General features: G+C 40.9%; 1 protein-coding gene across 1 annotated transcript in view; it reads left to right on the plus strand.

Annotated features, from left to right (window-relative positions):
• The window catches only part of DNAAF9 (dynein axonemal assembly factor 9), a 220,709-nt gene that overhangs the window by 164,078 nt on the left and 42,046 nt on the right, over positions 1–14,585 (plus strand). Inside the window, exons 24-28 of the mRNA XM_055544328.1 lie at positions 6,963–7,066; positions 11,348–11,494; positions 12,695–12,783; positions 13,201–13,302; positions 13,547–13,664. Of these exons, the coding sequence (XP_055400303.1) occupies positions 6,963–7,066; positions 11,348–11,494; positions 12,695–12,783; positions 13,201–13,302; positions 13,547–13,664 (560 nt within the window). The remainder of the gene's footprint in view (positions 1–6,962; positions 7,067–11,347; positions 11,495–12,694; positions 12,784–13,200; positions 13,303–13,546; positions 13,665–14,585) is intronic.

Raw genomic sequence — 14,585 nt, forward strand, 5'->3', positions numbered from 1 at the left:
CACAGAATAAATGTGTGCTAAGATTCCATCCGTATGAAAGTAAAACAGACAAGACTAAGTCATATATAGTTTATAGATATGTTGAAGTATGGTGAAACTGTATAGAATTTGGGATGTTGGTTCCCTCTAGGTGGAAGAGTGTGTTTGAGGAAGAACACTCAGGAGGCTTCAAAGGCACGAGGAATACTTGATTTCTTAGGCTGAGTGGTGCAGTCTAGGCATCAAGGGTTGTTGTTTTGATTTTTTTTCTTTAAACCATATGTGTGTACTTCACATATTGTCATACATACAGAATGAAGAGTATCCACCCATTGCATCATATTTTCCCAGCAGTGATAGTGTTCCCTATTTATACAGGCTGGGCCATTGGAGGATTTTTATTTGTACAGCCTGTTGTCCGAAGGAGAAAAAGCCAAATTTTTTTCATTAATGCTTGGTGTCTTATTTTTCCCTGAGGGCTCATTCCTCTCCTGTTAGACTTCTGGGGATGTAGAAGTCAATAGTAGTCCTGATGTAGTCCCCTTGCTCCTTGGGTACTGAGTGTGAACTTCCTCTTACCTTGAGTTTTCAGACTCACAGAATAGAGAAGGAATGACGGAGCCCATCAAGCAAGGCACCAATGATTAGATAAGAAGACAGGGAGAAGGCCTTAGGATTTGGCTCCCACAGTCACTGAGAAGCCCCTACAAAAGCATATCCCATCAGACCACAGTTTGACAGTCATGAATCCAGAACAGATACCTAAAGCATTACTACTTCAAGTGGATTGGGATCTGAGAGACCAGGGTACTGGCACCAGACCACCCAGTGATGGACTTCAGTTATCTCACATGTTACTATTCCCAGAGCAAAACTAATGGGTAGCTGCGACATCAGTCTCTGCACCTGTACTATAATCAGCTCTTGTGTACTGAGTCCTTGCCCTGGATCAGGCCCCATAGTGAGTGCTTTTCCATACTGCCTTGTGAATTTCTCCCTTCCTCTTTTCCATTTTGTTTTGAGGCTTCAGAATCTAGAGGGAGAAAAAGTGCTGGAGATGACCTCCCTGATCTGCCTCTTTTCCCATCATCCCAGTGACTATGTGGAATATGCCAACTTTCAGATCTGTGCTCTTTTCTGGAAGCTTTGGAGTAATTTTGAGGTTTGTCTAGGAGGTCTTTAAGTTGGTACTTGTTCTTAAGAAGCTTCACATTAGAGATACATAGGTAGACAGTGACCCCAGGACATGGAAGAGCCCAGAAGCAATAGGTGGGGAACAGTTGCTACCTGATTACACCTGTTGATCCCTCTCTGTAACAGTAGGTAAAGCCATCTTGTAGCTGGAGTTTATGAAGTTCTGGTGTTAGGAGAGTGCTGAGGGTTTTGGCCATTCCCTGGAGGAATTGGTAGACAGAGGTAGCAATGGTGGGACTGCCAGGCAGCACTTGAAGGCTTTTTGAGATTGAGGAAGCAGAGAAGGTACCTCATCCAGTTAGCAGCAGATGGGCTGTGGAGAGAGCAAAAGTGAAGGAAAAATGTAAGAGAACTGAAGTGGCCAGTATGTACAGTGCTCTGGCATCAGACAAACCTGTGTTCTGTACTTGCCTCCACTAACAAGTAGTTCTGTGACTTTTGGGAAGATCTCGCTAAACTTTGAGTTTCCCCATCAATTCTCTAAGAATACTATTCCCTCCCACTGGTAGTTGCAAAGATGCAAAACTATAATGTATATGACATGCTATGAGTAAAATCTATTCCCATCCCTGTCCCTGTGGATCAGCCCTGGGTATAGTTGAGAGGAAAGTCAAATTTTTGAGCAGTTAGAGAAAATGAGGTAACCAAAGGCTTTGAAGGCTCAGTGACATCACAGAATGAGGTTTGGGGAGTGAGATAGTTAAAAGGATGATGCCATACTGTAGTCAGAGATTAGGTTCTGGAGCTGAAGATTTCAGAAGTTAAGACATTCTGGGTGCTGCTTTACTGCTGTGGAGCTGGGATTGAGGAGCAGCAAGGCCAGATCTCAGAGGGAAAGGGAGTATTGGCTTCGGAAAAGAAGACTGTGAGCACATTCAGAAGCTATTTAAAGTGTTGTGGCATAATTAGGAGGGCAGTAGATGTGAGCAGTGAAGGAAAGGAGAGGCTTGAGTCTCTAAGGGAGTGAAAGTGTTGTGCCAGAAGGGGAGGGAATGGTCTGGGAACAGCAGTGACAAACCTTGGTGTGAGTGCAGGATGAGGCTGGGGCATGAGGAACCCCCACTCAGGAGAGCCATAGGGCAAGACTCTGTGTAGGTGAGGCTAGGTTTTACTTGTTAGTGGGTGGGAACCTTATTGGACTTAAACCATTGAGTGCTTTGAACTGGGCTGGCTGGTAAGAATGCCGTTAGTTCCCTCTGACTACTCATCTAGTTCGTCAGTTGATATTCAGATTTCAAACCTTCCTCTTGTACCTAAAAACTGCCTCCACCTCTCGCATTCCTCCCCACACCTCATTAATACACACACACAAGCACACATACTCACTAGGCCCCTCTGTGCCTCCTGAAACCCCACCTCCTCAGGAAACCTTCAAAACTTGGCCTTTGCTCTTCATATCATTATAGCCTTCCAGAGCTTTGGGGCTAACTTTTTAGAACTGCAGCTCAAGGAATCAATCCCTCTTCTTAGTCTCATGTCCTCTGCCTTGGAAAAAAAAGTGAAAGTGAAGTCACTCTGCTGCTGCTGCTGCTGCTGTTGCTAAGTCGCTTTAGTCATGTCCAACTCTGTGCGACCCCATAGACGGCAGCCCACCAGGCTCCCCCGTCCCTGGGATTCTCCAGACAAGAACACTGGAATGGGTTGCCATTTCCATCTCCAATGCATAAAAGTGAAAAGTGAAAGTGAAGTCGCTCAGTCGTGTCCAGCTCTTTGCGACCCCATGGACTGCAGCCCACATGGCTCCTCCGTCCATGGGATTTTCCAGGCAAGAGTACTGGAGTGGGGTGCCATCGCCTTCTCTGGAAAGTGAAGTCACTCAGTCGTATCTAATTCTTTGCAACCCCATGGACTGTAGCCTACAAGGCTTCTCTGTCCATGGGATTTTCCAGGCAAGAGTACCGGAGTGGGTTGCCTTTTCGTTCTCCAGAGGGTTGCCTTTTCCTTCTCCAGGGGATTTTCCCAACCCAGAGATCAAACCCAAGTCTCCCACATTGCAGGCAGATGCTTTACTCTCTGAGCCACCAACTTTGCCTTAGCATACTGGTGGTGTTCCCTTAGCCTTGCCTTGCGCTCTAAGAAACACTATCTCTTCTCTGTGAAAGCATGAAAAGAAAGGCTATTACAGGAACAGAAAGGATCCAGCTTGGACCAGTTCCAGAGAACAACTTTACCTAGTGGTTTTATGGGTGCCCTGGTTGTGTCATTTGGGTCTCCAAAGCAAGCCCAGGCCCAGCCTTAATCCTTATTACCTTCATTGTCCATCATTCTGTGATCTACTCAGTAGGGCCTGTATTGAGCTGCTTTGTAACCTTGGCTGCCTAGGAAGCAAGCAGCTCTCCTTAAATCTGAATCCTTGTCATAAGAAACCCACACTCAGTGTCTATGTCCCACCCATCTTGTTTTGGGGAATTACAGAACAGCAGCCTCCAGTAGAACACACTTGTTGCCTAACGCACATGTTCCTATGCTGGCAAGGGCCCTTCAGCACCCTTTACCAGTCCTCAACAGCTGAGGCCACAGTGCCCTTTCTTGGGCCTTAAGTGAGAGATGTGGTCTCTTCAGAGCTGAGCGAGCTTCTGCCAAAATAGAAGAAAGGAGCATCTGTAAACTTAGTAATGGAGCAGACATACCCAAAGTCTTTTTTAGTATATTTTCCTGGAAGACACCCATATGTGAATGTGAATTTTGCTTCACTTCATCAGCTGGTAGCTTATTCACTTGTTTTTTCTGATTCTTATGCAAAGACTGTATCTGATGCTTCATTTCTCTCTGAGGCCCTCAGAGGATACATGGCTTTCTCAGAGCAGAGGGCTCAGCATAAAGATTGTTTTTATTTTTTTAATATATGTATTACTGAAATATATATGACTTACACTGTTTCAGGTGTGCAGCAAGGTGATTTAGTTATACAAATACACATAGATTATTTTTGAAATTATTTTCCATCATAGGTTATTACAAGATATTGACTATGGTTCCCTATGCTGTACAGTAAACCTTTATTTCTTGCTGCACGTCTATTTTTTAATTAGAAATCTAGCATTCTATTCATACTAACTCAAACAAGTGGAATCAAAATGTCAAAATTTTTTTAGTTAGGCAAAAACTCATCAGTTTTCTAAAATATTATACATATTTATATATATGTATACAAAAGCTTTTCTACTACACTTCATAAAGGCTTGAGAAAGAACATAAAAAAAAAAGATAGGAAAAAAAAAAGATGGAGCAGTTGGAGAAAATAATAATGAAACGGAAGCACTGAATATGAAATAGAAAAAGTGAAACAAACTAGATAAAAGTAAAAGTTTTTACAGTCCAGTTGTTTTTAAACATGACTGCTCATTAGAAACATATCTGGAGCTCTGGAGAAAAAAAACAATACCAGAGCAATTTTATTCTTCAAAATATTTCAGGATAATTCTAATATGCATCTGGATTTTAAAAAGTTATTACAGGTTTTTCTGTTAGATCCTAGTTTTGGTGATACAGAGTTCTATTATTTTTCTGTTGATCGATCATGATACAATGGTATTAAATGAGTAATAGTTACATAATCACAACAGTAAAAGACATTTATCAGTTTTCACAATCAATAGCCAGGCAAAAAATAAAATATAATTATAATTGCAAGCCATAATGGGAACATGATTAACTTAACAATATAAAGTAATTATATACAATTTGGGGGGTCAAGCAGAGTGATATGGTAAGTGTAAGTGCATGCATTTCACTTTTTCAGCCAGCCAGCCAGTCTGTGTCTTTTGGTTGGTGCATTTAATGCACTTATATTTAAAGTAATTATAGATATGTATGGTCCTATTACCGTTTTTTTAATTGTTTTGGGTTTATTTTCTGTAGGTCTTTTCCTTCTCTTGTGTTTCCTGCCTAGAGAAGTTCCTGTAGCATTTGTTGTAAAGCTGGTTTGGTGGTGCTGAATTCTCTTAAGTTTTGCTTGTCTGGAAAGCTTTAGATTCCTCTCTGTCAAATCTGAAGGAGAGTCTTGTTGGGTAGAATATTCTTGGTTGTAGGTTCTCCCCTTTCATCACTTTAAATATGTCATTCCATTCCCTTTTGGCTTGTAGAGTTTCTGTTGAGAAATCAGCTAATAGCCTGATGGGAGTTCCCTTGTATGTTATTTGTTCTTTCCCTTGTTGCTTTTAATATATTATCTCTGTCTTTAGTTTCTGTCATTTTGATTATTGTGTGTCTCGGTGTGTTCCTCCTTGGGTTTATCCTTCCTAGGACTCTCTGTGCTTCCTGGACTTGGTTGACTGTTTCCTTTCCCATGTTTGGGAAGTTTTCAGCTATTATCTCTGCAGATACTTGCTCAGGTTCTTTCTCTCTCTCTTCTCCTTCTAGGACCTCTATAAAGTGAATGTTGGTGTGTTTAATGTTGCCCAGAGTTCTCTTAGGCTGTCTTCATTTCTTTTCATTCTTTTTTCTATATTCTGTTCTGTAGCAGTGATTTCCACCATTCTGTCCTCTAGGTCATTTATCCATTCTTCTGCCTTAGTTATTCTGCTATTGACTCCTACATATTATTCATCTCTGTTTGTTCTTTAGTTCTTCTAGGTCTTTGGTAAACATTTCTTGCATCTTCTTAATCTTTGCCTCCATTCTTTTCCTGAGATCCTGGATCATCTTCACTATCATTTTTCTAAATTCTTTTTCTAGAAGGTTGCCTATCTCCACTTCATTTAGTTGTTTTTCTGGGATTTTATCTTGTCCCTTCATCTGGGACATAACTTTCTGTTTTTTCATCTTGATTAACTTTCTGTAATATGTTTTTGTTATAGCTGCTGTGAGACTGTGCTTCTTCTTGCTGCTTCTGTCTGCCCTCTGATGGATGAGGTTAAGAGTCTTGTGTAAGCTTCTTGATGGTAGGGACTGGTGATGAGAAAAACTGTCTTGCTCTGGTGGGCAGGGCCTTGCCCAGTAAAGCTGTAATCCAATTGTCTGCTGATGGGTGGGGTTGCACCCCCTCCCTGGTAGCTGTTTGGGCTGAGGCAACACAGCCCTGAGGTCTACAGCCTCTATGGTAGGGTTAACGGTGAACCCCAAGGGGGTTTACTCCAAGGGAGACCTTCCAGTGCCCCTGTCCCTGTGGCGAGCTCCTGCTGACCCACGCTTCCACAAGAAGGCCTCCAACACTAGCAGGTAGTTTTGCTTCAGTCTCCTATGGGGTCACTGCTCCTCTCCTCTGGGTCTTGGTGCGTGCAAAATTTTGTTTGTGCCCTCCACAACTGGGGGGTCTGTTTCTCCCAGTCCAGTGGAAGGCCTGTAATAAAATCCTTCTGGCCCTGAAGGCCAGATTCCCTGGGGATTCCCGGTCCCTTTTTCAGATCCCTGGGCTGGGAAGCCTGACATGAGGTTCAGAACCTTCACAATAGTGCAAGAACTTCTTTGGTATTATTGTTCTCCAGCCTGTGAGTCACCAACCTGGCAGGTATGGGATTTGATTTTATCATGATTGCACCCCTCCTACCATCTTGCTGGGCTTCTTTGTCTTCGAATGTGGGGTATCTTTTTTTGGTGGGTTCCAGCGTCCTCCTGTTGATGGCTGTTCAACAGCTAGTTGCAATTTTGGTGCTCTCGCAGGAGGAGATGAGTACACGTCCTTCTACTCCACCATCTTGAACCAGAAGCTCAAGATTGTTTAACTTAAGCACTGCACAAGATCTCTAGTTACCACTCTGGCTTGCCCTAGGACTTGCAGGAAGAACACTGTGATACTGGCCACTAGGATCCAGCCCTCGGAGCTCTGACCAGCTCTCTTTTCCTTCCAGGAAAAGTACATTTCTTCTCTAATGGCCTTCTGTTTTCTGATCGTCATCACGGAAATATCATCATTTCCAAGGACCACATGAATTCCATTTTGTTCTATGATGGGGTAGGTGTTTTACAATCCAAGTTTTGATGTTCAGAAAGATACTCACACTTCTGAGGGGAAAATCAAATAACTCCCTGTCCCTCTGTCACTGCAAGTCAGTGGCTTAGGAACCAGCACTGCCCTTGAGGCAGGCAAGCAGGCAGGGAAGCATGGAGAGAGAAGCTCTTGTCAGCCTCATCAACCCTGCCGCTTTATAAAGGAGTTAAGTATAAATGACTTCCTGGTCAAGAGGGCCAGCAGCTACCCATGCCCAATTAACTTATCTCAAAGAAGACCAGCTGAAGATGGCCTCCATTAACCCTTCACAGATAGCCTCCGACCCAGAGACACAAAGACTCACCCACTTAAGAACTGGAAAGAAACAGCTTCCTGTGACATTGTTGGGGTTTCACTCACTCGTTAACATGAGAAAGAATTATAAGAAAGCCTGAAAGGAAGAGAAATAACTAATTTTCTCCTTGAAGGCTTAGTTCCACCCCCTCTCATACTCAGAATTAACCTCCAGCTCTATGAAAGTTCTACTCCCAGAACCATCCTTTAATTCTATAGTCTGCAACAACAAGTCCCCCTTCCCTTGTGGGGATGTGGGTAGCTGTGAGTTTTCCCCTAGCCTGTACTCTCTGGCCAGGGCATGGCTCATGGTAGTACGACCCCAGAGCAGAGGGCAGGCTGTCCACCCTGCAGGGTCTCAGCCTCAAAACCAGCTTGTTTCGGAGCCGGGAAAGAGACCAGGTGAAGTGGTTTGGTCAAATAGTGCTGAAAATAAATTCTGTTAGCAAGTTAGAAAGAGTTCTTTCTTCCATAGAACTTGCTTCCTTAAAGGCTATTCAAAAATGTAGGCAGACTGTCCAGACAGATTAGATGGTCCTGTTAGGTGAAAGCTTTAATATTAGGTTAAAGAGTCTCCTAACATCAGGAAAGAAAGGATGAATCTTAAGTGCTGGGATAATAAATTACTGCATTTTGGGGTGGGGGCTGGGTTTTAACTCATATCAAACGTCAAAATGTACTTTTGAGAAAAGTAAAATATTTTAAAATTTCATAAGTAGAATATAGCTATGAATTATTTTCTTATGGTGAGAGCTTTTTAAAATTTAATATTTGTTTTATATTGGTGTATAGTTGATTTACAGTTTGCAGTAGTTTCAGCTGTATAGCAAAGTGATTCAATTGTATACTGCATATATCTATTCTTTTTCAGATTCTGATAACTTTTAAGATCTACTCTCTTAGACATGTATATTATTAAATGGTCACCACAGTAAGTCCAGTTAAGAATATAAAAAAGAATATTTATTAAATCTTTAGGGATAGGAAGACATTCTAATCTTAAGCTTAGAAATGACTCAAGAAATTCTAAAGAAAAAGGTTGTCAGATTTGATTACTTAAGGATTTTTTCAATTTTTGCTGATAGTTTATTGAAGTATACTTTAAATGCAATTAACTAGCTACAAGGACTTAGTGTACAATGCAGGAAATGTAGCCAATATTTTATAATAACTATAAGTGAATTATAACCTTTAAAAATTGTGAATCACTATGTTGTACACCTAAAATTTATATAGTATTGTACATCAACTATATCTTAAAAAAGCATGTGAAAGATCTAATACTCTTATATTGATTACATTTAAAATAATACTTTAGATATGTTAGATTAAATAAAATATACATACAATTAACTGTATCCATTTAAAGTTTTGACAGATGTATATACTCATGAAACCACTAGCATAGTCAAGATACAGATTTTTATCATGCCCAACCCTCCCAGAAGTTTTCTAATACCTTTTTATAGATCATATTTCTCCCCAACTTCTGGCTTCAGGCAACCACTTACTAGCTTTCTGTCATTATAGATTAGTTTGCATTTTCTAAAATGTTATATAAGTGGACATCATACATTCTGAACCCTTTTGAGTCTAGCATTTTTCACTCAGCATGGTTTTTAAGGTTCATCAGTGTTGTGTGTATCAATAGTTTTTCCTTTTTATTGCTTTATTCATGAGTAGTATTCCATTGTATAGATAAGAGCATAAAGTTTATCAGACTAATAATTTAAATCTCTACAAAATATTCAAAGCAAAAGCACAAACCAGGAAAACCATTTTTAGTGATTTTTTTTTAAATGAGTTAATATTTCATTTCTGTGACGAGCTCTGTCTTTACCAACATGAAAGCACTGAGTGCCAAATCATGGGTGTTCAGAGGACCTGAGGTTAGTTAACAGATATGTGGAAGCACAACAGATCCAGCCTTACACTACCGTGTATAACAGTAAGTTAATAACGAGTAGATAAAAGGTACAGTAGACAAAAGGTGAGGTGGAATTGATAATATGGAATGTCCAGTCATAGTGGTGGGCTGAGAGGGGAGTGGGATGCAGTCTTTGAAAATGCTGACAGTTTACAACAACATGGTAGATACTAATGGTAAAGTTTTAAAAGCAAGATATGGAGCTGTAAAAGTAAGTATGACTTCCCAGTCATAAAAAAGGGAGTCAATGAATGAACAGGAACAGAAGACTAGAAGGTTAAACAACCAAAAAGGTTGTTTAAAAAACAGTTTAAAAAAAGGTTGCATTTCCATACCCCACTGTGAATAATCTGAAAAGGTTCTTAAGAAAACAAGCTAACAATGTTAGCTGTAGTTGAAGTTGAGTGATGGGACTTAGGATTAATATTTTAAACCTTTTTTCTGTATTTTATTTTTATATTTTTCTCAAATTTTTATTTCATAATGAATGTGACTTTCATTATGAAAACTTAAATATTAAAAAAAACTCTGTCCCCTAATATCAGAAACAAGACAAAAATACTTGTTTTTGCCATGTCTATTCAACATGGTATTGAAAGTCCTAGTGAGAACAAGTTAGGCAAGAAAAAGAGATGAGGCATTTAATTGGCCAAAAAAAGAAGTAAAATTAATTCTCTTCATGATGACATGCTTTATATGTAGAAATTCCTTAAGACTACATACACAAACTATTAGAATTAATAAATTTACCAGCGTTTCAGAATAGAAAATAAACAGTTTAAAAAAAGGTTGCATTTCCATACCCCACTGTGAATAATCTGAAAAGGTTCTTAAGAAAACAATTTCAATAAATTTAACTGAGGAATTGAAAGATTTAAACACCAAAACCCACAATGCATTGCTGAAAGAAATTAAAGAAGACCTAAGTAAATGGTAAGACATCCCATGTTCATGGATTGGAAGACTTAATATTATTAAAGTAACAGTACTACCCAAAGCAACCTATAGATTCCTATTGAAATCTCAATGGCATTTTTTGAAGAAATGAAAAATCCCATCCTGAAATTCTTATGGAATCTCAGGGAAAACCCCACGCCCACCCCCTGCCCAAATAGTCAAAGCAATCTTTAAAAGAAGAAAGTCGAGGACTTCCCTGGTGGTTCAGTGGTAAAAAATCTGCTTGCCAGTGACAGAGACATGGGTTCAATCCCTGGTCCAGGAAGATCCCACATGCCTTGGAGCAACTAAGCCTGTACCACAACTATTGAGCCTGTGCTCTAGAGCCCAGGAATCGCAATTACTGAGCCCTCTCACTCCAACTACTGAAGCCTAAGTGCCATAAAGCCTGTGGTATTGGCATAAGGTCAGATGTATAGACCAGTGGAACAGAATAGAGAGCCCCCAAAGAAAGTCTTGCATATATGGTCAAAGGTTTTCAACAAAGGTGCCAAGATCATTCAGTTAAAAAAGACAGTCTTTTCAACAAACAGTGCTGGGAAAACTGGATGCATGCCTGGGTGCTAAGTTGCTTCAGTTGTGTCTGACTCTCTGAAACCCTATGGACTATAGCCTGCCAGACTCCTCTGTCCATGAAATTTTCCAGGCAGGATTAAGCAACAGTTTCTTGGATTTGACACCGAAAGCATAGACAACAAAAGAAAAATATATATAAATTGGACTTTATTTAAAGTCCAGTTTAAAACTTCTCCACATCAAAAGTCACTATCAAGAATGTGAAAAGCAACTCACAGAATGGGAGAAAATACTTGCAAATCACTTGTCTGATAAGGGACTAATACCCTAGAAAGAGAGATAATATTTTCAGTTCAGGAGAAAAGACTGTGTACTTCCCATATCTCCTAGAACTGGATGTTGGCAGGAACTTCTGTAACTGAATCCCAGTGAACCGCACAATGTGAAAATAATGGGACTGACATTCACCATATGTGTTCTGACATTAGATGTAAGGGCTAAATTCCTGCAAAATGGCTTTTCTCAGTGATGTTCCCTCTGTTTCTCTTCAGGATTCCACCAGTATTGTTGCTGCCCTTCTGATAGACTTCAAAAGTTCATTGCTTCCCCATCTTCCAGTTCATTTCCATGGATCAAGCAATTTTCTGATGATTGTCCTTTTCCCCAAATCCAAGATATACCAAACATTTTACTCAGAGGTAACATCAATCATTATTCAGCAAAACAATTACTACCCTTTTTCCTAGCAATTTAATTAGTATGGCAGTGTCTTAGGGCTAACAGTGAGGTGATGAGAGGGAGAGTTGGGAAGGGTTGCTGTGAGTGTAGCTGCTTCTAATCTCTTTGGGTCCTGGAATAGTGCTCTTGCCATTAAAAGATGAGAGCCTAAAGGAACTAAATAGAAGGCTTTTTAGCTTCTAAGAAAAATCTTCTTTTTCGCTAATTAGACTTATTTCCTGTTAGCTACTTTATTGAGTTGTTGGGCCCTACCTACTGGATCAGAGCTTGCTGTGCTGTGCTGTGATTAGTCGCTCAGTCATGTCTGACTCTTCGCGACCCCATGGGCTGTAGCCCATCAGGCTCCTCTGTCTATGGGGATTCTCCAGGCAAGAATACTGGATTGGGTTGCTATGCTCTCCTCCAGAGCTTCCTACCCCACCCCAAAATGTCCTTCTCCATGGTTCATAGGCCCTGCCCTTGTGAGTGGTTCCACCTGGCAGGCTGCACACTATAGGTTGTCAGCACAGATTGCATGAGTGAGGGAGCTCACCAAGAACTACACAGCTTACTTAGAGACCAAGCAGTAACCAGAGTCATACAAATGGTCAGTCTCATTCTGGTGGAAATGCTTGGAAAGGTGTGACTCAGCAGTTTTTGAGAGGATAGTCCCTCCCTCAGGACAGATACACAGAACATGGAAGAGGCAAGAACCAGCCTTGGCTCCAGAGTGGCTTTTAGGGCCAGTCTGTGTTTCCGTCTTACTGCCAGCTGATCCTGTTACCTCCTTGTACTTGTCTTTTCAGTCTAGGAACCTAGAGATTCTCTTCAGCCATTCCTCTGCATCTAGGCAGGAGTTGCTTGAACTGCTCCTGTCTGGCTCTGTCACCAGGGAAGAACGTGCCCCTGCTGCCAGAACAGTATTACGTGATACCCTCCTCTGTTTCCTGTTCTCTTAAGGAGCAGAATCCCTGGGAGAGGAACTCAGAAAGAAATTCTAGTTTGTAAAAATACAGAACAGAATTGCTTCAGGCCTCTATTTTTGAAACAAACTTGTTTGTTATGATGGTTTTTCTCTGTACTGACAGTCTAGATTTTCAGCAGCCATCAAATCCCCATGTGGGTTCCATATCCTGTTGTTGGGTTTAAAGTGTTCTTTGCTCTAATTCTGTTTTGTTTAGGTCTTCTCCCCCTGGCAAAAGCAGACTAACTCAGGGCTGTCTTTAAAAGTGATCCAGGAAGATGGATTATCTGTGGAACAAAAGAGATTGTAAGTGGCTGCCTTCAGTGTTTATGCTAGCTTCCCTAGGCTGTGTGTGTCTGCTGTCTCTGCAGGATGACTTGCATTATGTAACACAGAAGTCCTGGCTTCTGAAAGGGCCAACACAGTCATTTCAGTGCTGCCAGTTTGCAGGTAGTCAGTGCTCTTAGGGAACAGAAGTCAAGACAGATGAAGTCCACCAAGAATCAGAAAACTGTAGTATTACAAAGGTTTCAGGCTAAGCTTTTTATGTGGGCAAACCAGTCATCCTGTATTAACACCGAATTTTGCTTAAGTCAGTGAGATGCTGCTTTTCAAAGTGTTGACTGTCACAGGACTTTGGCTTAAAAATATCAGAACGAGTTATGTAAAGTATGTGTGCTGTTGGGAGATGGAATTCTAATCTGTGAGCCTTTGATATTCCAGACACTCCAGGGCACAGAAGCTCTTCAGTGTCCTGAGCCATTCTGCTGGGGAGAAACAGAGTCCTCTAAAGCTACTCTCAGCTAAACTCCCAGAGCTGAACGGGTGAGCTCTGTTTTTCTGTTTCTTTTAATATATCAGAACTCTTGGTGTTGGTACTTTCTAAGCTCCATTTTCTTTCTTTATAGCTTCTTAAGGATAATTATAAAAACACAACATACACAATTGTATTCGCTAGAGATAATCACTAAGGTTTCTGTTCAGCTATTAAATAAGTTTCTCATGTGAATGGGCACATTCAGAAAAGGCTGGTGATGGTAACATAATAGCACTGTCTTTGTTTTTCTAGGTTTCTCCAGCATTTTGCTGTCAGCAGCATTAGTCAGGAACCCGTGGTGAGGACCCATCTCCCTGTCCTACTGCAGCAAGCTGAAATCAACCCTATTCACAGAGTAGAAAATGACAAGGTATAGCAGCTCACCAAAAAAGCTGAGAATTTATGGGAGGATGATCCTGATAACCTACCCTTAATATTCAGTGTCATTTACAAAAAGGAGCTCAGGCAGAGTCCCTTATATAAGACTCTCCACCTCCTTGAATACTGATGTAATGATACACATGAAACCCCCTCTATACACTGACAGAGTACTGGCATCTACGTTAATGCCACCTGAGCCCCATGGCAGTGATGAAACCCTGCCATATTTCTCTTGCTTCTCCAGGTCTTCCAAACTCTTTGTCAGTACTCTCATGCTGTCAGCTCTTTCTGGTTACAAGGTCTTACGTGGCACACTGAGCTTAGTAAGGGGAAGGGCCTTATTAGTAAGACCTTGCTAGCATCACCAGGATAACGTGACAGTTTATAAACACTGTCTTCACAAGAGTGGATTTTAATCTGCTCCTGCTTCATACTTCTCTCCTCTTGACCCCCCACCATTTCTTTGGAACTGTATGTCATAATATGCTCAAAGAGGGCATTTATTTCTGTGCAAATCTAGAAGACACTTGGCTGCAAAAGGAAAGAGAAGCATTAAGTAGTTAGTGATGGACAGGGAGGCCTGGCGTGCTGTGATTTATGGGGTTGCAAAGAGTCGGACACAACTGAGCAACTGAACTGAACTGAACTGAAGTAGTTAGAAGCTTCATTTTTTCCCTTAAGCAAGAGTAAAAGTAAAAATTTTATATTTTAAATATTTTTAATATATGTATTTTATATTAACAAAGTGCTGTAGAACTGGCCTTCAAGTAAGAAGGTGTCTGGCTGTGAGCATGTTTGCTGGGATTTGAGAGGCTGAGGCCTGGATGCTGAGAAATGGGAACCAAGATGAGAAAATAAACAGAAAATCAGTTACATGGAGAACTGTCCACAGGTGCAGAAAGGGAATCAG

The sequence above is a fragment of the Bubalus kerabau genome, chromosome 13 (genome assembly GCF_029407905.1).
Source record: "Bubalus kerabau isolate K-KA32 ecotype Philippines breed swamp buffalo chromosome 13, PCC_UOA_SB_1v2, whole genome shotgun sequence".
In the NCBI taxonomy this organism is placed as follows: domain Eukaryota; kingdom Metazoa; phylum Chordata; class Mammalia; order Artiodactyla; family Bovidae; genus Bubalus; species Bubalus kerabau.